At 38.9% G+C, this 22,211-nt stretch overlaps 2 protein-coding genes across 7 annotated transcripts in view; both read right to left on the bottom strand.

Annotated features, from left to right (window-relative positions):
* Positions 1–22,211, bottom strand: part of hoxb3a (homeobox B3a) — a 48,349-nt gene that overhangs the window by 10,493 nt on the left and 15,645 nt on the right. For 2 of the 6 annotated variants that reach the window (XM_022668450.2, XM_022668448.2), the window contains exon 2: positions 11,608–11,817. The gene's annotated coding sequence lies outside the window, so the exon portion shown is untranslated. The other 4 variants (XM_022668449.2, XM_022668451.2, XM_022668453.2 and 1 more) reach the window with 4 other exon arrangements.
* On the bottom strand, positions 13,288–17,416 carry hoxb4a (homeobox B4a). The gene is made up of 2 exons (XM_007232239.4): positions 15,865–17,416; positions 13,288–14,947 (listed from the first exon to the last, which is right to left on the bottom strand). The coding sequence occupies exons 1-2, from the start codon at positions 16,283–16,285 to the stop codon at positions 14,634–14,636; spliced, it is 735 nt and encodes a 244-aa protein (XP_007232301.2). The 5' UTR covers positions 16,286–17,416; the 3' UTR covers positions 13,288–14,633.

Here is a 22,211-nt window from a genome sequence, read left to right as displayed (position 1 = left end):
TACCTCTCATTCTCTCTCTCTCTCTCTCTCTTCTTTTGCTATTGCATCACTCCTCTTCTGCATGTGTACGGTGCAGTCTCTAAAAAGGCTTTCTGTGGCTTGCATGCAGTACCTAAACATCACAAATGCTAGAAAAATACATTAGCGAAACTAACATAGGCATGGTGTGTCAGATGGACAGGCATGGACAGATTGGCATTGCGTGACCTTTAAATGAAGGCGCGATAACTCACCAGATTAATGATCAATCGAGTACTTTGGAATCCCCTTGTAATGTCTTACATATCTGTATCAATCCTCGATGTGTACGTCCACGGGCTGCGTGGGGCTCGTAAGGCATTTTGTAGAATTCAGAGCATTGCCGATCTCATATTTTCCGTATTCTTATCAGACAGTTGTGAACAGCAGAGTTACAGAGAAAAAGAAACCAGAAAGGCCCTGTCCGCAAATCCAAAATAATTTCCCAACTCTTGCGCTCACGTGACACGCATGCGCCAGATGCACGCTCTGTAAAAACTTAATCACGATGGTACTCCATTGCATCCAAAAATGCCAGATATTTAATCCATTATCCACAGCTGTTGGAACCCACGAAGTTTTTTTTTCTTCAAATAAATAATTTTGGTTCCAAAACCAGGCGTTGGTGTGCTTTCATCAAATCAGCTAGTGGAATTTATCAACCAAAACGCTAGCCACAAGATTGCTTTAAGCTGAGAAAGCCTCGATATGTCTTCTTTTCGTTTGCATGCTGGCGAATGACATGGAACTTTCAACACTTCCCACTTGTAAGCACCCTTTTTGATCGTTAAATGGCTTTCTGCCATTACTGAGAGAGTGGGAGAGCAGTGGGCTTGGTTTTTGACACCCACGCTTATATCGCCATAGTAAACATGCCGGGATTACAATTAACTTTCATAGGAGCCTCAATGACCTTCTGAAGATGTCCTTATCGATCCCTATTAAACTGCCTGTCAGGAAATGGTAAGAGTATGTTTAGAGGAACATTTAGCTTTTTTTTTAATAATTTTCTATTAAAATGCGTTTTCTTATAACCTGGAACTACTTTACGATTCTGGAGTTTTCTTATATTTATGTGTGTATTATTTATTTATTGATATACTGTTTGTTTGTGTGTGGTGTAAATAAAGATGGAGAGAGATCTTTCTTCGTCTACACCAACCTCAGAATTCACGCCATTAACTGTTTTGTAAAAAAAGTTAATTTTTAAATAGGAACTAGGCGAGCAGTGGGTAATTTTTAACCTGGCCTGAATGCAGACCCACATTGAGGACAAGTGGGGGGATCTGGGTCAACTTAGCCCTATGCCCTCTGGCTGTAAAAAGTGCCAACCTCACCAAATATGCCAAAGGTCTCACAAGAAAATAACTCCAGTGTGTTAGTTGACTTAACAATACATGGAATTATTTAATTAAACATTTAAAGATAGTATTATAATGCAACGCTTTTGTGTATGGAGTTGTATCCCGTATATTTAAATACACTTATCTGAACCCCAAAACTAGCACGTCATGTGCCACAGTGAGGTAACAATTCTTGTGATAATCTATAATAAGATAGGAATCTGAACTGTGTACCGAAGGCTATATGTACTCTTTAAAAGATCGTGTATAGAATGGAGAATATATACAATCTTGCAGGTCATTAACAGCATGGCTACTCTAATTTTCTCCCTGCATCTGGTGCTCTATCAACTATTGGTTGTTCATTTAAAATCAATTAAGTCATAGTCATTTTTGTTTTTGTGGGTTATTTTTTATTTTTTATAAAGCGTTGAAACACGTTTTTTGTTGGTCTTAAGAGGCGGAATACCAAAGTACAATGGCGATCTCTGAATGCCTGCATTTTATAAGTAGTAAATATAGATCAGGTTCTCATACAGGGTATTGGTCTAAACATGATTGGAGTATGACAGTAGTTTAGCATAACCTTCTCCTTCCATGAAAATGCGAAAACATTCTTAATTCAAGCCCTGTTGTGTACTGGCTTGCAGTGACCAGGTTCAAACGATTGGGAAGTCTAAATATAGATTGGCAAATTACATTTGGATTTATGACATGTAGATTTGAACAGGAATGTCATAGGCCTAGAAATACGAGATTGATCGCTTTATATTCCTAGAAATAACGGAATGAGAGATTCATTACATGCACAACCTGTGAATTCATGAAATATGTACACCATTAAAACGCCAATTAATGATGTGTGGTGTGCTCAAATGCAACGCAAAAGTCATATTGTTTTATTTCTCTAAAGTGCTCTTGTTTACACACAGGAGACATTAGGTTTCAATATAACCATCCACCTTCAGGCCATATTTGAATGATTAGCCGTCCTCCTGATCACCAAAGCAGCTCGCATCTGCTGTATCATACGTTTTCGAAAAGCTAGTTGTTTCACACTTAGCAACCTCAAACCTAATATCAAAAAAGATCCCATAGTAATCACATGGTGCGATTTTGGGATTTCCGTGGAGTAAACTGGGAAAGGAAGAAACTGAAAACTGCCTTAGTACGCAATCCTCGGTCATAAATCACCAACACATATTCTTTTTGCACCTAACAAGCAACTTTCATATATCGACTCCCTGGGCCAGTCTAAACAACTTCTCCATGCTGAAGACTTCCTGACTTTCATAATCTGGAAACTATATAAGATAATGTACGTGGTAAAAGAAACTTTAGCAAATAGGCTCGACTAGTTTAAAAGCAGAGAAAGACTAAGAACGGAGACATACAACCTTTAGCCCTACTCGGTTACCTATTTGAAGGCATCTGTCCTCAGCTGTTTGAAAACAAAAGGTTTTCGAGTCTGGGCACACCCTGAGATGGCTTTAGCCGGGGCCACAAGACGGATAATTAATGACTTGTCGGCAGAGGAGCTCGGGACTCTAGGAAGAATCCTGGCATGCAGCGTCAGTTGGAGCTTGAAAACCTTACCTGACTTCCAGCATTCCTTCGATCTCTACAGCGAAGAAGAGGTTTTGGAATATTTGTTCAAGACGCCCCATGGATGGACAAACCAAGGACTGGATTTGGAAGGTCTGAGGTGGTGCAGAGTGGCAGCCTAGCACTTGTATTATATTAAAAGTCATGCAAATAATTCAGAAGCCGATTCGACTGTTAGCATAGTGAAAATTGGGCCAGAGAGAGGCAACACACGCGTATGTTTTTCCTCTGCAGAATTCCGGACTTCAAATCTCGGCGTGTGACTCCTCAGGCGCAGCAGTCACCAGCAGGCGAAAGATTCCACCTCTACCCTCTAGCTGTCTTCGCGCCTCTCGCTGCCTGCGCGAAGCAGCGTGGATTGACACGGTGAACTAGTGAACCAGTGGACTGACAGGACACACAGGGTGGAGAAGGCACCGGGGTTGATCTATCCAATAGGGAACTGCACGAATTCGGAGCCAACACATGGGCCATATGGTTATTGCAACCTGGGGTCTTCAGAAAGGGCGAAAATGGCTAGTCTTTTTCTAGCAAGCCATTTTCATCTTCATTTGACGAGCCCAGGAAAGGTGGTTTGTTTGTGAAGACTACAATACAACAGTTTAATATTTAAATTCGAGAAGGCTGTACATGTTTTGGTGAGAGACATTGCTCAGTTACTGTGAATTGGTAGCATTTTTAAAAGTGTTATTAGATAATAGTTTTTAATTTGACAAATTGCTTGGCCTTGTTCCTCTGAAGCTTTTGTTAGCTGGGTTGTACTTCTACCCACGCAGATACGAGAAAACACCTACACGAGCTCTTACTGCCGTTCTCTCTCTTTCTTTCTTTCTTTCTCTCTCTCTCTCTCTCTCTCTCTCTCTCTCTCTCTCTCTCTCTCTCTCTCTCTCTCTCTCTCTCTCTCTCTCTCTCTCTCTCTCTCTCAGTCTCTTTCAAATTCACACACACAGCCTGAGTCAATTATAGCGATTTAAAAATGTGGTGATAGTGTCCGTACTATTCATAAACGCTGCATAAAAATGTGGCCGTCCTTCGAACATTTCTGGCTTGGTTTTCTTATCACTCTCAACATGAACCTCAGCCGCTTGAAAACCTTCCGCGTTGCCTCTGGATATCGTTTCTGCGCTCATTTTTCATGCGTTCTCAATCGCTTCTCTGTAAGGGCCGTTATGAATTAGCGCGAGCTTTGATATTGATTTATTTTAGACGGGTAATAATTCCAGCATTATGAGGCCAGGGAAACACCTGGTCAAGCTAAAATGAGATAATACGCAGACGATAGTGCGTAAAACACCTTCCACAGGCCTATTACGTGGTATCAGTAACACACTATGACATCTTACCAAGCACAAAACTTAATATAAATGCTCTTATTTTAAAATTGCACTGTGGTCAATCTGTAAATGCTTAAAACACAAATATAGTTTTAATCGTTTTATTACTTTTCTTTTCGATAGCATATCTTTTTATTTGTGTCCTGGGTATTTAGAGTGTGTGATTGTTTATCTTACATTAATACGTAAGCAACCCCCCCCCTAAAAAAAATAAAGCGTTTCTTAAACCTTGTCTTGCGTCATTTTGTAAAAAATATTTTCTTTTTATATTATATATTTATATTATTTTTATTTGATTTCTCGCCTAGATTTTTTAGACTACTACTGTATATTGCGAGTTTCTCTTGTGCTAGTTGTGTTTATATTTTTTTACTTATTCTTGTAGTTAAAAAAACTGGAAGAAATTAAACAACATAAATGCAGCTTATTTAAGGTCGCCCAATATGGCCGCCACACATGGGTCTATTGTTTCAGGAGTTTGGTTTTCTTGTTTGCGGAATGGTGCTGCAATAATGTTGGATAATAAATTACTAGATAGTTTAGCACGTCCCTCCTTTACCACAGTTGAGCACACCTTCCCTACACGAATTATCACAAAGCAGCCAAATGTCGGCGCGTGGCATGTGTGTGTTTTTGCTTCTACGGTCGTAAATCTCGGCCTCTAGTTGTTTTTCTCTAAGGCATGGTGTATTGAGAAGTGTATTGTCCTCAAATTCATTACTATGACCACTGGTATTACTACGAATGCTACTGTTGACTACTACTACTACTACTACTACTACTACTACTACTACTACTACTACTACTAATAATAATAATAATAATAATAATAATAATAATAATAATAATAGTAATAATAATAATACCATCAATAATAATAATAATAATAATAATAATAATAAGAAGAAGAAGAAGAAGAAGAAGTAGAAAAAGAAGAAGAAGAAGAAGAAGAATATGTGTACAGTTGCCTGTCCCTGTACTTTTGCATAAACATGGCTGTTTTAAATTTCGACTCAAACTGACTACTCTTGTACATCCTTTACTCAACCTCCAATCCAATGTCACCCAACACATATCAGATATGAGATATGCCCTGCATGAGAGGTGTCCAATTTCCTTGCCCTTAAGCATCTTCCGAAATGAGCTTAGAAATTGTTTTTGACACTGCGCCCGCAACAAGGAGCGCCGCTGCAATTACACATTTCGAAAGTGTTCACCTCATGAAGCTGCGCCCGTTAATATTTAATAGCAGCATCCGGGTAGTTCTAATTTTGCTACAAAAAGGTTTGTACTACCAAGATGAAGAGGGGAAAAGGGCATGGGAAATAAATATAAGCAAAATTACTGCACTTTTGATTTCGGCATGTTTGAATGTATTTATTATTATTATTATTATTATTATTATTATTATTATTATTATTATTATTATTATTACTGCTAATAATAATAATAAGAAGAAGAAGAATATGATGTTGCTGTTAGCCAACATTGTATTTTTGAATAGCATTTTCGTAGTCAGTAACAGTTCGTTTATTGTTATTTATGTAACTTTTGAATTCTGTGAGACTAAGAATAATTAATAATAATTAATAATAAGTTTTTTTAAATTAATGGAAACATAGGCCTCTTTGTCTCGTCGTCAGCAGTCCATGTGTACCGTAATGCTTACAATTTCAACGAAGAAATCGTCATAAGCTGGGTTTACTGGAGATACAACCCCCGCCCCGCCCTCTTGTCTAGAACCTAAAGGACTGTTTTAGCTCATAAATTTTCAGCCGGTACGAAGGCTGTCCCTTATACTGGAACTGGACAAAAGTAGGAGAATCGACGGGAAAGTATTTTAAAAAGGCCACAAATTCTCTGTCTCCGATTATCACGCTCTCTCTCTCTCTCTTTCTCTCTTTGTCCATGCACATTAAAACGCAGAAGAGTTCTATCAGAAAAGTGTCAAAATATGAAGAAAAATGCCTTCTTGGTTTGATGGCTCGAGGCTCACCGAGAACCGTCGCGTGGTTATATTTTGCCCAAGCCGGAGCAGACCACCTTCTACTAAGTTCGTATTCCAATTAACTTTTTTAATGCTCTGACGAAAAACGGCTGCAGCCCAAGTGCAAGACCCCTGGCTATGAATTTGCAGGCGGGCGCGAAAGCTTTTATGAGATTTGCATAGCGACGAGGCGTTCCCGTTTTGCCAAATTTAAACAAATCTTCCCTTAATTGGTAATCGCATATGCAGTAACTCAAGACCTGCAGCTACTTAGCCCTCATATTAGTCGCTGATCCATTGCCGTATATATCGCTCGCGATAATCAACTTTAGGGCAAAAGGGGGAGGAAGTAGAAAGACGTAGAGCAGCACCGCGTCGTTTTGCACATCGAAAAAGTCGGTGAGCTAGGCGCGCATATACAGGAATCTCTCCCTCATTCCTGCGTATCATCGCTCGCCCATCATTTTCCGAGAGGGATGATTTATCGCGAAGACCGCCATAAACAACACAACTCCCTCACAAATACACAATGGCAGCCCCGCTGCCACTGACACACATATCACTATAAATCAAGGGAAGTAGTTGGCTGAAAAGAGGAAGAAAGACAGGGGAGAGAGAGGGACATGCACGAGGAAGAGAGAAGGATGGGTTATGCTGGTGTGCTGGTGAGCAGAAGACGAAGAAGCCACTTTAGGAAAAAATGTATATGATTTGATATGAATGGAGTACAGTGCAATGAAATGACACGTTGTATCACTGTTGCCACTTGAATACAAATGATGGAATGGGCTTTGTGAGACATGCGGGATGACAAGGAATGGTGAGGATGGATATTTCCGGACGATATTTACCAGAATAACATAAAGAGCGAATAAATGCAGGGAGACGGGCAAGCCTGGACACAGTGGCGGCTGTGGTTCTCGAGTGCTTCCCCGGTTTCCGTTATACTCACAAGCTCCACGACGGTGAGATGCTCCCCCGTCCAAAATTGTTTTATTGCAGCCTCCGTGAGGGTCTGTGCCTTGGTTTTTTTCGCTCTGCTATAGGGCTTGTTTTTAAAAGGACAGTTGAATTTCACGTCAGACACTAGGAGACCATGTCTGCGATATTCCTGACGAATACATATCTATTCTGCAACCACTGCATTAATTATTTAATGAATCACGTGACCATGAGGGGGATGGGGTACCTCGGCTTGCACGCTCGCGGGACCACTATGACCCAACACTGCACAGCTATGCTCTAAGTTGCATTTCGTTTTTCTTGCAGCAAGAAATTCACGTCAGACCATGAATGGCATGTATTTTCCAGTTTTATTCGTTTATAAAAAATGGTAAGTGAACATGGTCTGGTGAATAGGGTATATTAAATTAATTGTGATGTGCAAATTTGAACTGTGTTGTTGAGTGTTACATGTCCATGGTTCCTTTTATTACTGTGTTTTCCGTTCTATCTATAGTTTATGTTTTATATCTTTAGACAATACAAATTTGATATGTCGTCACAATATACAGTTCCTTTTGAATTTGTTCACCTGTATTGTGGTCTGTTCGTGTTAAAATAATGTATGTAACACCGTAACGATATCTCATACTTGCAATAAACTGATAAAAAAATGTTAGCTTTTCTCTCTGAATTCAATGTTCACAATAACAAGTTGTCTGACAAATGGCTCCTGGAAATACAGTTGATATCACATTCCCCTTTTCAATACTATTATCATGCCAGAAATTTTTAAACAGCTTTCAACTTTTGTAGGTTCATTAAGGGTGTATTAGCACAAAATATAAAATTCAAACCTAAGTTAGAGATAGATAGGAGCAAAAGAAAGAGAGACACTCGTGAAGACCCTGCTTGTGAGCGCCTGAAAACAATAGCCCCGATGCCCTTCTGCACAGAGAAGAAGACAAAACCGAAACAATAGGCATGGGGTTTAGTCAAAAGAAACGGAGTCGAAGACTTCTGAAGGTCAAACAATAGCAAGACTGCCTCGAAAATCTACTAAAGAAATAGCATGCACTTTTCCTTTCACTACAAACAGAAATCAAAACAGCCCGGGGAACGAAATTAAACAACGTTTTTTTTTGTAAAAACGTAATCGCCTTAGCACAATTCGACTAAGAAGGTTAATGCGACAACAGTCTCACGTACATCAACAAAAAAGACAATGAAACGCGCAAATGCCATAAACTTTATCAAGATTGCAGTTTATTTGATATTAGACACACAAGCCTCTGTCTATAAATCTAATGAAGAAACTGAAAAAAGATATAATAATAATAATAATAATAATAATAATAATAATAATAATAATCGATACTGATAAAAATGTATACAGTAAGAAATAGCATTATTATATAACGTATAGAAAAGATCCGAAAAAAATAATTTGCTATAATTTAGTCTGTTATACAACAATGCCGCAAATGAAGATGCAGAATATGAATTGTCGAAAAACTAAGTATGGTAATACTAAAGCCTGCAGTGCTAAATATCATACAAACAGACCCAATAAAATATATTGGGAATGAAACCATGTGCCAGGTGCATATAGCAATGTGAAACAATATGCTATTCTACAAGGATAGTGCCCTCAAATCTGTTTTTGTGTGTTTTATATGCGATGCTATTAAAACCTAGGTTACATAAACAAAACATTTAGCAAAAGCTACGTTTAAACAGAGCAGCGGAGATTGATTTACGGAGCCGAGCATCACTTCTTTTATTGCGGACCGTAAATCTGTCAAACGCAGAAGAACGCACAGCGACTTTTTAAAATATGTTCCTGTAAGCGCGCAACACCACGGCACAGCAGCACATATTTGTGAGATCTTTAAATCAGTAAAGTAAACTCATGTAAATATTTTGATAAACTGACAGAGGCAGTGTTTTTAAATTATTATTATTATTATTATTATTATTATTATTATTATTATTATTATTATAATAATAATAATAATAATAATAATAATAATAATAATAATAATAATAATAATAATAATAATAATTTCACAATTTTGAAATGATCAAATACTAAATACTGAAGTTGTTAGTCAAAATATCTTATCATATTTTATCACTGTATGCAGCAGCTACTAAATATGCAAGTTGGTGATTTTATATTAAATCATCCTACACAATTTCGGAAGCTTTGGAGTAAAAATAAAGCTTCTTTGGAATCCAGAATATTCATCTTTAGTGAATGTGCTCATTACTCTTCTCTTTTCGTAGCCATAATGGAATCTCTATCACAGCAACCACTGAGTTAGTTAAATATTAATATCAAATGAAGAGCACAAGAGATCAGGCTAAAATAAATTGATGCACGTATTGCTCTGCGTCTCTCGAAATAAAGGAAAATACATATTTACTAAATAGTTTTAGTTGCTTGTGTAATGAAAGAAAGAGGAAGAATACTACAATACAGTAATATTGGGAGATTACTAAAGCAGCAGGGAAGACAGTTGGCGTTCTTCTGACAATATTATCAATGGTTTTTTGCCTTAGTTAAAATGTGTCTTTTAAAACAAACACACACACACACACAGGCAAGCTCCTGGTCCAGAAGCACAAAGCTGGCGCACGCGGGCCATATATCTCTGTGACTACGCTGCTCTGACCTCCGCTCCGCGGCTTTTCAGAATAATAATTCAACAATGCGCGAGGGCTATTTGTTTCGCAATTAGCGGCGTGAGCTAAAACAGGCAACACACCGCCACATGCCTGCTGCAGGGCCAAATGACCAAGCTTTCCAACAAGTCTTGAAGAGCTTTAAAAAGGAGCAGTGGAAAGCAGAGGACGGCTAGCATGGAGTGGGTGGAGGTCCATGATATAATACCAGGCGTGTCACACAATATAACCGTTATATCTCTAAGAAGAAAGGTCCCGGGTTTAATCTATCTAATATTTGCCAAAAAGACCTTTGCATGCACCGGATCTGTGGTAGAATACTATAGTAAGTGTGGGTACGAGCCGCGGGACATAGAGACATGTGGTTAACGCACTGTCTATGTACGGGGTTTGAAATTGAAACAAGGAAGATGTTTGGAAGAAAGGTCTTGCCAAGGCCGCGACTCCTGTTGTTTTAAGAGCCCAGTTGGTTTACACGACTGTCTGAGAAGAGATAGCATATTGCCCTCAGGTTACAGTGCCCCGACCGTGCTGTTATGACAAACTCGCCCCCGGGCTTTGTTGACCATGTAACACAGAGCGTAGTCCGGCCTATGCCGGGTCAAGGGTTTCAAAGGGTCAGTCTGTGCCTTCGCAACAGACCTAATCGGTCAGAAACAACGTGTCCCCTGGTTGAACCCAGCGCAGCCCATCCTACTGCCCACTCCAGGAATTGATTTTCCCCTCATCCCTCAACTTCTCCCAATAGGAATACCTATATTTTTACCATTTGTTTCTGTTACTTCACCACGGTTCATGCCACACTGGTCCACAGAGGGATGCAGACGCCGTAAGCCAGAACTGTCTTCCTTTTCCAATGCGCGCTACAGATTGATTCACAGGGGTTAAACGTCGGTGACTACGAATCAGAGGCAGTCGTGCTCATCTAAGCACACAGCAACATGTGACATCATCAAAGCAATTTGCTACATGTCGTTTGTTTTAGGCAAATTGTTTCTGCTTTCAAAACATTGTTCCCGTCATTTTAATTCCTTTCTAACCCACAGGCCATTCAACAATTCATCCTCGAAGCCAACCGTTTTTGCACCTGTGTGCCACCCAGGCGCTGTAAAAGAAGAAAACTGCAACGCAGTGCAAAACAACATGAACTGCAAAATAAATAAATAGCTATAAACTACAAGCATTACCAGGTCAGTAAGTTACCCAAAAAATCTAATCTATAGTGCATTCGAAGAAAATGGAAACAGCAATGTATGTGACAACTGTTCTTCGTTTACATGTTGTATGTTCGATATAATGTGGCCTCATACACAACCCACGCGCACACATGGGCGTGGGCTAATCTCTTTCTCCTCTCTCTCTCTCTCTCTCTCTCTCTCTCTCTCTCTCTTTCTGTCTGCTTTTCTTTTTTAAGCCAAACTATACACTCTACTTAATACACCACTTGTAAATATCTAGGTGGTACTAGATATAAAGACAACAACAGTTGCATTTTTACGTTCAGCTCTCTCCCCAAAATATAGCCAGATACACACAAAACAGAGCACCCACCCACACCACAACCCCCCCCCCCCCACCCCACCCCCCCAAACACAGACGCAGCACACTGCGACATTTGTGCAGATGCTACCCAACTGTGAGGACAGGGTCATAAAGCAATACAATTTTCAAACGAAACAAAGTACTTTACCTTCATGGCTGACATCTCTTGTCGTGTGAAGAGTTTCACTTGCGTAAGCATTTCTCTCTAGGATTCTAGTTCATGGGACACCCCTCACCAAAAAGTTTTCTTGTGGCATGATATGTTGAATAGAAGAAGGTAAAGGAAGGGAGGGGGTGTCTTCAAGTGTCCTCCAAGACTTCACTGCCGTCCTAGCAGAAGGTCCATGCAGTTGAGCTGCTGAATGACAATAGAGAGAAGACTTGTTTAAAGAGAAGCGGTGATTAATGATTTTTCTGTATAATTCTCACATTTTTCTTAGGGCCTCTGTCTGCAAATAATGCCGATGAACTTTTGAAACCCTTAAAGAAAATCTGTTCGCCTCTTTTCAGACCTCCGTGGCAGAAGCCTCTTTATTCTTTAAAAATATGGCAGGGTTTGGGTAAGAAAAGAATTCCAAGGTGCACATTGTAGCAGATGCCACACGCAAATTCTAAACTCAAAAGCAGTCATTTCTTTGAAGAGCAAATATACATACATATATATATATATATATATGTATATATGTGTATATACATATATATATATATATATATATATATATATATATATATATATATATATATATATATATATATATATATATACGTATATATATATATATATATATATATATATATATATATATACGTATATATATATATATATATATATATATACGTATATATATATATAGTGTATGACATATCTTGGCTCATTTACATTTGTTACTTTCTTATATTTGCTCTTTAAAGACGTAATGCCTGCTTTTGATTTAATGTCATTAATGTGAGTGTGTCGTCTGCTACAATGTGTATATATATAATTTATTTTTGCATTATGAAATACTTTAGTATTTACTGTGACGTTTCTAATTTTAAGACAGCTTTTAATAAATAAAGAATAGAAAACAGACAAATGACTCCAGCGGCGAAAAGACCCGCTGATATAAACGAGCAAGTAATAGGAAATTTTCTAGGTGCCGCGGAATGCTAGCAGACCAATTTAAGACCATACTTTTGTTTAAAGTTCAACGCTGGCAAACGGAATGTTATTTTCTCCAGCTATGTATTTTCGATACCTGCTCCAAGAAACGAAAATGAAAATTAATACAAGGGCTGCGCCATCCAAAAGAAGCCATTTGTCTTCTTGATTATCTATTTGGTTGTCAGCGTTTGAGCTATGGCACTGGCCCTCTCCTTTGTAATATAAAAAACACACAGCTCGCTGGCAAATACACTCGAAACGGTTGTGCAAAAATTACACTCATTAAAGCATTAAAAACCTACGAGCCGAGAAAGCTTTTCACCTTGTTTTCGAAAGGAAATGCACATTTGGAATACTTTTCTCGGCTTCGACGAGCAGCGGGTGTGTGCACCGTTAAATTAAGGAGAGAGCAGACTGAAACGAAGGGTTTTGTGATTTAGAACAAGATTACAAGACGTAATGTACCAGGATTACTCGCGGTCTGGCGATATAAATCACGCTAGAGATATGCAGTGATATTCAAGACAGGACAACACTAAGCCTAAGCCACGAAAATTAGCTATAGCTTTTTTAAAATAGAATCAAAAAGGGTTTATTCTGCATATATAATTTCCTATTGCATGTTTAGGGAATTGGTGCAATCCTGCCTTCAAAATGCTCAGAAAGACAGGACACAAGAAGAAATATTTTTTGTCTGTGATTTATTAAATTTCTATAACTATTTACAAATAACAAATAAGACAGTGGAAAGCATAAGCAGAAAATGGACGACATACAAATATGAATTATAGAAAATACATTGTGTCAAGTGGCAGGCTTGATCTTTGGAATGTGAAAAATATATATATAAAAAATAAAATACAAAAAAAAACATGGCACAGGTAAGAACACGAAAAAAAGAAAGGTGCACAGCATGTGCATGTGTTTACTTGACGCAAAATGCAGAGGTTTGCAGACGAAAATATCAAGGGAAATAAAAAATAAAGTGTAACATTTCATGCTATATTGGCACCTTCTCTATACAACCCTGGCCACACAAAGGTTTAAATTACATTTCAACTTGCAACCAAATGCAGACTTTTTGCAGATATTTGCATTTTAATAAAATGAACAAAAAATTACACTTCATAAATCTAGATAACAAAGACATCAACACAATTGCAACTGAGGTAATTAAAATAGAATCTAGCAGAGCTCTTTTTAAAATACTTTGCATTGTACCACTTTTGGTTATGTATATGCCCAGCTTTATTTAAGTCATATTACTTTCCATCGAATCTCAATAAAACATCTATGAGACATTGCAAACAAACGTCTGAATATCCTCTTCTCAGTCTAAACTGCGCCAAACAAACCAGACATCAAAAAATGAAACGAGTCCCCGTTGTCTGAATGACAATTGAACCGCACACGATCTTTTATCTGTCCCATTGGCAAATAAAAACATTACATGTGAGATTACCTTTATACAAGAAAAATATCTTCATATTACGAGAACAGTGTCCAGCTATGTTTTATGCTTTAAGTCAGCAAAGAATAGGAGTTAGAAAATGGCCCTTGACAAAACAAGGCGACTCATTTATTAAGCACAACGCTAGACGTCGAGGTAATGGGCAGGCCTACGGTTCATCCTTTGTACCACAGAGTAAACATGACAAATGGGGCTGCGTTTGGCATGATTAAAGATGAAACACGGATCCATCTTCACCAAATCTGAAAACTATCTGCTGCCTTCTGTTGTTGTGGACAGGGCGAGGGAGCAGGAGATGGGTACGGGATAAAAATGGGAACTGAACAGAGAGAGAGGCCATCTGTGGAAGTGTTTTAAGTTCGAGTCTTCACCCCATTTGTGTTTAAAAGACATTTCTTTGCTATTTTTTCACCTTCACATCCCACCACACCTCGTGTTCTACCCAAGTTACGAGTTTTCATAAGAAGATTGTATGAGACAATGTGGCTAGAATCCTTGCGCCTCATTCCTGAAACTGAGTTTTTTTTAATGAGCGTCTATCTGGAGAAGTGCAATGGAGCTATAGACTCGGTGGAGGTCCGCTAGGCCGGTTTTGACTGCCCAGTGGGCCGCCACTTGAATTTGAGTTAGCAGAGTGACTGGACCGTATCTTCGTGTTGGGCAGCTTGTGGTCTTTCTTCCACTTCATGCGCCGGTTCTGAAACCAGATTTTTATCTGTCGCTCAGAAAGGCAAAGAGTGTGGGCAATCTCCACCCTGCGCCTCCGAGTAAGATAGCGGTTGTAGTGAAACTCTTTCTCCAGCTCGAGTACTTGTTGGCGTGTGTAAGCTGTGCGCGAGCGCTTTGGCTCTCCCCCCGAATAGTTCGGGCTCACTGTGGGAGAAACAGAGCGACACGTTACCAAAAGTCACACATGAACTCACTCACATGCAAAAATAAGCATAAAGAATGGGTATGCACCCACATGCAGAGCAGTCTACATACACTATATGAACTACAAGAACTACATGATATGCTATTTACTAACTGTACATTTAAATAGATGAAGCATAGTCTATACACAATGTAATAAACGACGGTTCACACTGGTGTATACGAACTGACAAGCGATTTTTATTTAAATAATGCAGCCACTACCCTTTTAAAACATTACATCACTTTTAAAATGCAAAAAAATACATGTAAATCCACATCCCGATCTGTTGTGAACTCAATTACTTTATTGGACCAGTTAAAAGTATTTGGCCATTAGAGTATAAGACGTAACACTGGCGTTACATTAGGCTCTTTTGCCTTCATTTCAGCGCACTTCGTAGTCACTTTAAAAATGTGCTAATTATTGCACATTGAGTCGTAGCACATGCCCTTTAATAGACTTCTGTTTGCTGTCCAATTACTATTTTATTATTATATTCATAAATGGGGATATTTTATCTGTCATAAAACTTCTCAGGAACAGTAGCGAAGTGACAGATGAAAGTATATGTTTATACATCCAACCACTTAAAATCAAATTACAAAAAGATAAAACCTAACTTATGGGTTACAAGAGTACTCATAAAACCTTCCCGGGAAGAAATTAGAACGAGGAGGTCGCATAGACTTCAAAGGTACTTGGAGAAGTAGTGCAATAAAAATTTATGGAGGGTGTAATTATATTGCCCTGCAAACAGTCGATCGTAAATCTCAACCAAGGGCTACTTTACAGGGGGAGCGATAGATTTAGTATCCGACATTCGGAGCTCTAGCGCACGGCGACGCACGAGTAATGGAAGTTTAGCTGCACTTACCGATGTTTACGTGCACTTTCTTCATCCAGGGGTAAACCACGGGGTCTTTTCGTGAAGTGGACGAAGGAGTACTTTGGCTGATGGGAGTCTGACCGCAGGCGGGCGGAGGGCTCGGGGTTACCGAGTCGCAGTGATGACTTGGTTCTGGAAGAGGAGTCGGGAGTGCTGGGCTTAAGACGTGACCCCGAGGAGACATGACCACGGCCGGCTGCCCCGGACCCTGGCACGAAGTGTAGGGTGGGTCAGCACAGCCCGACCGCTGGTGGTAGATCGTCTCATGCTGGAACGATGGCTCTTGCCTCTGGGCGCTATAGTAGTCCGGAGAGTGACTGGGTAGGTAGTCGCTCTGGGAGTATTCCTCGCAGGGGGGAAACTTGGGGTCCACATAGTTGGAGTTGATCAAATAGGAACTCATGGCCATTTATTTCTTTGAATTGCACTCAAAATATACTAAAATTTATATCTATCCCTTTACTCGTTTTCCTGTTTCGTAGAACCCTCCTACTTTCTGTCAAGTGAACAAAGTTAAGAGTCCATGTGACAGCGACAGCCAATGGCGTGGAAGCTTGCGATTCCCGGATAAGGAAATGGGAATGGGCGCCCTTAGACAGCGCTCAGCATCGACACATAGTTATGAACAGACGCACGTTTCATTTTTTATGTCTTGGCATTGACTTAATACGCTAATGAGAGAACCACAACAATAATAAAGCTAAAGCTGACCGGCCGAAACAGCACTTCGGACTTTTGTAAACGCGTGGACCTCTTAGCCTAAACGACACCCCCACCCCTCCCCATCCCCTTCAACTCCTCACTGCAGAAAGAAACATTAGCACTGCCATCTGAAGCATAGTTTAAAGGTTTAGAATATAAATACGCCTTATGTTTTGGACCAGTCTTCAAGAAAGCGGTACCAAGGAGAGTGATGCAAGAGGCTAGCTCCAGCCAAGCTCTTATGCACTCGCTAATAACGGGGAAAGAATGGAGGTGGCGTGATCTGCGTGTCAGAGATGAATCTGAGCTTGTTTAGGATCGATAGAAAATTCATCAACTAATTCAGGTTACAAAGCCTCCTAAATCAAAACCGAGACCTTTTGCATTTAAGCGCAGTCTGCAGTCATTGCCCTCTAAACAGTGCGTTTATCCTGCTCTCCCATTTACACACCACGCATAGTAATTGGAATGCACATTACCATTAGCATTGCCTTTACATTGTCTTTGTCTTTTCTTCCTCTTCTTCCAGTGATGCAAGTGCTCTAATATCCACTACAGTACTACCTGCTGCTTAACGTTACTCTTAAGACTAAGAATTGTTTTGTGCTTGCAATGCAAGTCAGTCACATGGTAGCTAGGGTGACATCACAAGGTGTTGCACAATAAAAAGTGACTTTAAGTACATACGGTAAATAGCTGAAGTCACTGAAGCAACAACGAAAACATTCATTGTTTTCATGGAGCTACACTTTCGAGCTTTTGATATTTAAAACATGGGAAAACGAAAAATCTCATCTTCATCTTCTGCTGATGTTGCTGTTTGATTGTGGTCTATACATCAACTACATACTCCCCTAGATACGAATTTGTGACTGTGAGTTTGTTCACACAAATCCGGATCTACAGGGTATATATAGATGACAGGTATCCTCTTGACAGGTATTGATGGAGTCGGCCACCTTGACTTTTCCTCTATGTCGAGATGTTACACCTGGAGCCAGAGTATTATCATTCTGTTTAGCACCGTAATTGATCGCTCTAATAAATAATGCTAAATGTTTATATTTCTATAACTGTTTTAAACATTTCCCCAAAAATGGATATCAAACACCTCTGATATCTCAGGACACGTTAAACTCGTAAACAAATATGTCAATAAATAACCAAGAAAGCCAAAAACAAAACAGTACTGCATCTATTTTTCATATGTATTCCATATTTTACTGAAGAGCTTTGAAAAACAGAGCGTTCTGAATGCCAAAACAAAGCAGCAACTAATATATGATAAAACGTGTGTTAATGGCAGATCCACACTTTTTACAGACTCAGACAGCAGGTAAAGTAAGGATTTTTTCGCAGACGATGGGTATAGCACTTTAAAATATGCACAGAGAAAAACGAAACATTTTATGAATTCTATAACAAATATTCCCGTGCCATAAGCAGTTGGTTCAATATTTGTGTTTTTTTTAAACGCCTTGAAATTAATGCTTACAGTTTGGAAGGTGATGCTTTTGTTTAAATAAAGAGAACTATGCAAAACCAGGTAAGATCCGAGTTCCAAATGTTAGGTCAAGGTGCATGTGAGAAATAAAATATATACTTCGATCCAAAATGGATCAACTTTAAAATAAACCACTATGATCTGTTTTCATCAACATAGCCAAAAATTAAACGTTACATCTAAACAACAAACACACAAGCGCAGCTGTGCACATATGTAATCGGAATCCAAAATCAAAAACAAGATTATTATCAGACCCTGACAGACAGGGCAAAAATATGCCAAAAGAGCGTGGTTGTAAAAACCTATATATATAAGAAAATATGTGTCAAGAAAATATGATTATTTTAATATTTTTTTCGTTATTCACAATTTCCCTCTTAAATGAGAAAGCGTCAAGTTTTCGTTCATTTATATTGCAATGTGCTGAAGCTGTTGTCTATATAGTAACATTGATTATTTTCATTTTCGTTTTATCTTCGTATTTCATTAGATTTAATTTTATATATTCAGGACTACACATTTGTGATCACAAAAGACTGCGAATAAGAGTCTTTGTTCTCAGTTATTGAGCCTCCTTCTTTTAGAGATTCACGAAAAGAAACAAAAATAACGGGATTCTACTCCTCATATAGCCTAAATAAATGCCTAAAAATCGAAATCTTCTTTTATGAATCCACATTGTATTAAATGTGAAAACAGTTTCAACGTTATAAGATATATATGTAGCACACCTTTGGTAATTACTGTTTGCTTTTCTTTATAGGCCTCTGTGCCCTTTTCTAACTCACTTTTTCTCCACATCAGACAATTCTTTCTGACTTTCTGTATTATTAAAATAATTCTGTCAATATTCCTTGCAATAATGGGCAATTTGTAAACAACACACCGGAAACAAATTTTGTGCTAAACAGTGCGTCTCATATTTATCTCCACTGCAATATGTACTGTTAGAACCGAATACATTTATGGAACAAAAAGGAGAAAGTTCACGTTGTCCACTCTAACCCTTTCACCCCCTGAAGTCCCCGACCTCGCCTTCACCCCCATGAGCCATCTCCCTCTGAAAAAGTATAGGGACCTCGAACCATCTGCCTCATTATGGGGTTAATGTGTACACCCACAGGCTTTCAAAGCCCAGGCTCGGTCATATAGCCAAGGTAAATATTCACCATAAAAAAAAACTCACACGCACGCAAGATTGCGACTTAGTAGGACTTGAAATCATACTCATAACTCCGTTATGAAAGGAGGGGGCACTTACACTCACCACAGTGCGCAAAAGCACGTGGTCCGCCCAAGCAAAGCACCTGCAGAAGAGAGCGCTGCGATATGTAAATGAATGGCCAATTTCTTTACTTACTTTTCGCCTCCGCGCGTAGCCCCTTAAGTCCTCTTCCCACGAATCCTCTCGCTCTCCTTTCGCAGTGAGCAGACGAAAACGAAGCCGCTACTCCGAAGCCTTTCTTGCTGCTACGACCATCCCGCAAACCTCTCCGCCTAACCCCCCTTTTCTCCTTTCTCTAACGCCACAGGTTTAGCCCGTGACCTCGCCGTGATACCTTTGTACGTGCAACTCCCTCTCATTTCCGCGGTCCCTCAAGCTTCTCCCAGCTGCTCTTGGCGACAATGGCCAGGCAGACATTAAAAGGGATCCAAGATCATCTCCAAATGATAACAACCTTAAAAAAATCAAAAACGGGCAAAGTAAATTGTAAAAAAAAAAACATCGAGCGTACAACCTTGTACGTTTAAACGACTGTCGTGTCCGTTCCCCAGTGTCTCTTTATCCCCTTTTCTTGGCGACAACAAGGGGGTTTCCCTGCATAATGCAGCCTACTGCCTCCTAAAATAGCTAAAAATAAAATGAACGTTAGTCTTGCGCCGTTGTGAACACTACAATACCATTGGACGCTTTCAGGCATTTTGTTGTGGACTCTCAAGTTTTCGTATTAATCTCGCACTTTGGCAGTCTTTGTTAAACAGCGAGGCGTGTCACAAGTCCCAGTACATTTTAATATTTGTTAGACGCGTTGACCTGCGGTTCACCCCTTTTTCGGGTCTCTCCCACTCGCAAGTTCTATAGTAATGCATGCACAGTTTGCGCGCTCATATTGAATTGTGCCCAGGTCATTACTTTGAAGAAAAATGGCTTGGGCTATGTAGGGGGGGTCATTCTAAAAGCCTTTTGAAACACACAAATCAGGCCAACCACAGAACATTTTTATTTTCTTCTTGCATTTATATAGCTGAAGTAGGCAAACACGCTTTAATTTGTTCATTGTCCGGTTTACCTGTATTTAAATCATTTTTTTATCTTACGATATTTCATTGTTTTCAATTATTCTGTCAACACAAAACCTTTGTAATACGATTCAACTCTGAAAGACAAAATAGTATGTCAGTCTAGTATATGTAAGCGTAATATAGTAGAGTTTTCTACGCAGTACACAACAATAAGGAAATTCAGACATTAATCTTCTGTTCTCCATTCGACGTTTTCAATGAAACAAGTGATTTCAATACAGGTGCCAGATCGTTTTTTTAGAAAGAACTTTAACTACATATCATAGTGAAGCACTTTACAATAACCAAAACGCAAAACTTAATTCTGTCTTATGTCTGATGATACTGTGTGTGCACTTAATGCACAGCATATCCCTGCCAGGCAACAGCACATGTTACGATGGAATGGAAATTAATTCAATGAACTTTGAGTGAACTCGAACGGGGACCTGCTTTCTAACACAATTATTCACCACTTACGCACTTTGTTTTTCAAAATACCAATCTGGCTAGAATTCTATCAACCCAAGCTCCCATCATTTGTTACAAGATATGTTCTTGTAACGCAATTATATATTTACTGAATTACCCAATTACAAATTTCATTCTACACGTCTCTCGTGTGAAATACATGCACATAAGACATTTGCAGCTTTTGTATTTCCTACCACAGTTGTGCGTTTATTCAAATATATATAATGGCTTCAAATGTAGAAGTGAAAGACGCTTTTCCTGTGTTTCTGCAACGATTTGGTTTCTACATACAGTTATTTAAAACTATTGCTAATGTAGTCTCCGTGACGAAGGGAAACTTACGAGAGGACGTCTCTTACAAGTCTTTACTTTACTTTACTTTATCTGTAGGTGGGGGGAAACGACCTTGCATATTTTACGAATGTAAACAAAAAAGTCCCGATTACCTTCTTCCGCAAAAGTGGTTAATTTTTTGCAATTCTAAAAACGACCTGGTGTCACATACATACACACACACACACACAAATAAAATTACATTTAGAAAATATTTTAAGTTATTCGTTCAACTTTTGCGAAAAAAGCATAATTTATAACCTGGCCGTACTGTATTATTTATATATTATAGTAAATGGAGGACAAATTTAACTGATCAGATACTATCTGTCTGCATTTATATATAATAGTAAATGGAGGACGAATTTAACTGACCAAATACTATCTACTATATAAACATTATGCTCATATCGACAAGCCCAAGCGTAATTAAAATAGAAATAAATAAAAATTAAATAACAACCACAACAATACTACTACTACTACTACTACTATTAATAATAATAATAATAATAATAATAATAATAATAACAACAAAAACAACAGCAATACGTAAAATGTGATTTAATAATCAACACCTTTACATAGATATTACATCACGCAATAAAGTAATTATTATTTTTTAAGCTTTTTTAAGGGAGCATCCGGTAAAAGAGAATGGCTTTGCTTTTTTTATTAGGGCCCTTTTTTCCTTTTTTGCTTATTTACCAAAGGACCCCCCCCAAAAAAAAAAAAACATGCTTTCAATATCATTTCTCTCATCTTTCCGCTTGAGACAGTCTGCAACCTCTCTCTCACTCCCTCGACCTCCCCCATTTCTCCCTCTTTCCCTCTCCCACTTTGCCATTGACATCCAGCAATTGGTCTAGTGCATGCACACCCGAAAGCGGACAGTCGAGTCATGCACCGCATAAACTTTTGACCCCTCAACTTTCTGACCCCACGCACCTCTCTCGCCAGTCTGGAAAATTTAAATTGTCTCTTATATCTAAGTTCTTTGCTGCGTGTAATTGTTGTTTTGCTTGCTTCCTGATCT

Source organism: Astyanax mexicanus, chromosome 19, assembly GCF_023375975.1.
Source record: "Astyanax mexicanus isolate ESR-SI-001 chromosome 19, AstMex3_surface, whole genome shotgun sequence".
Classification (NCBI taxonomy): domain Eukaryota; kingdom Metazoa; phylum Chordata; class Actinopteri; order Characiformes; family Acestrorhamphidae; genus Astyanax; species Astyanax mexicanus.
This window is presented reverse-complemented; position numbering and strand designations above follow the sequence as displayed.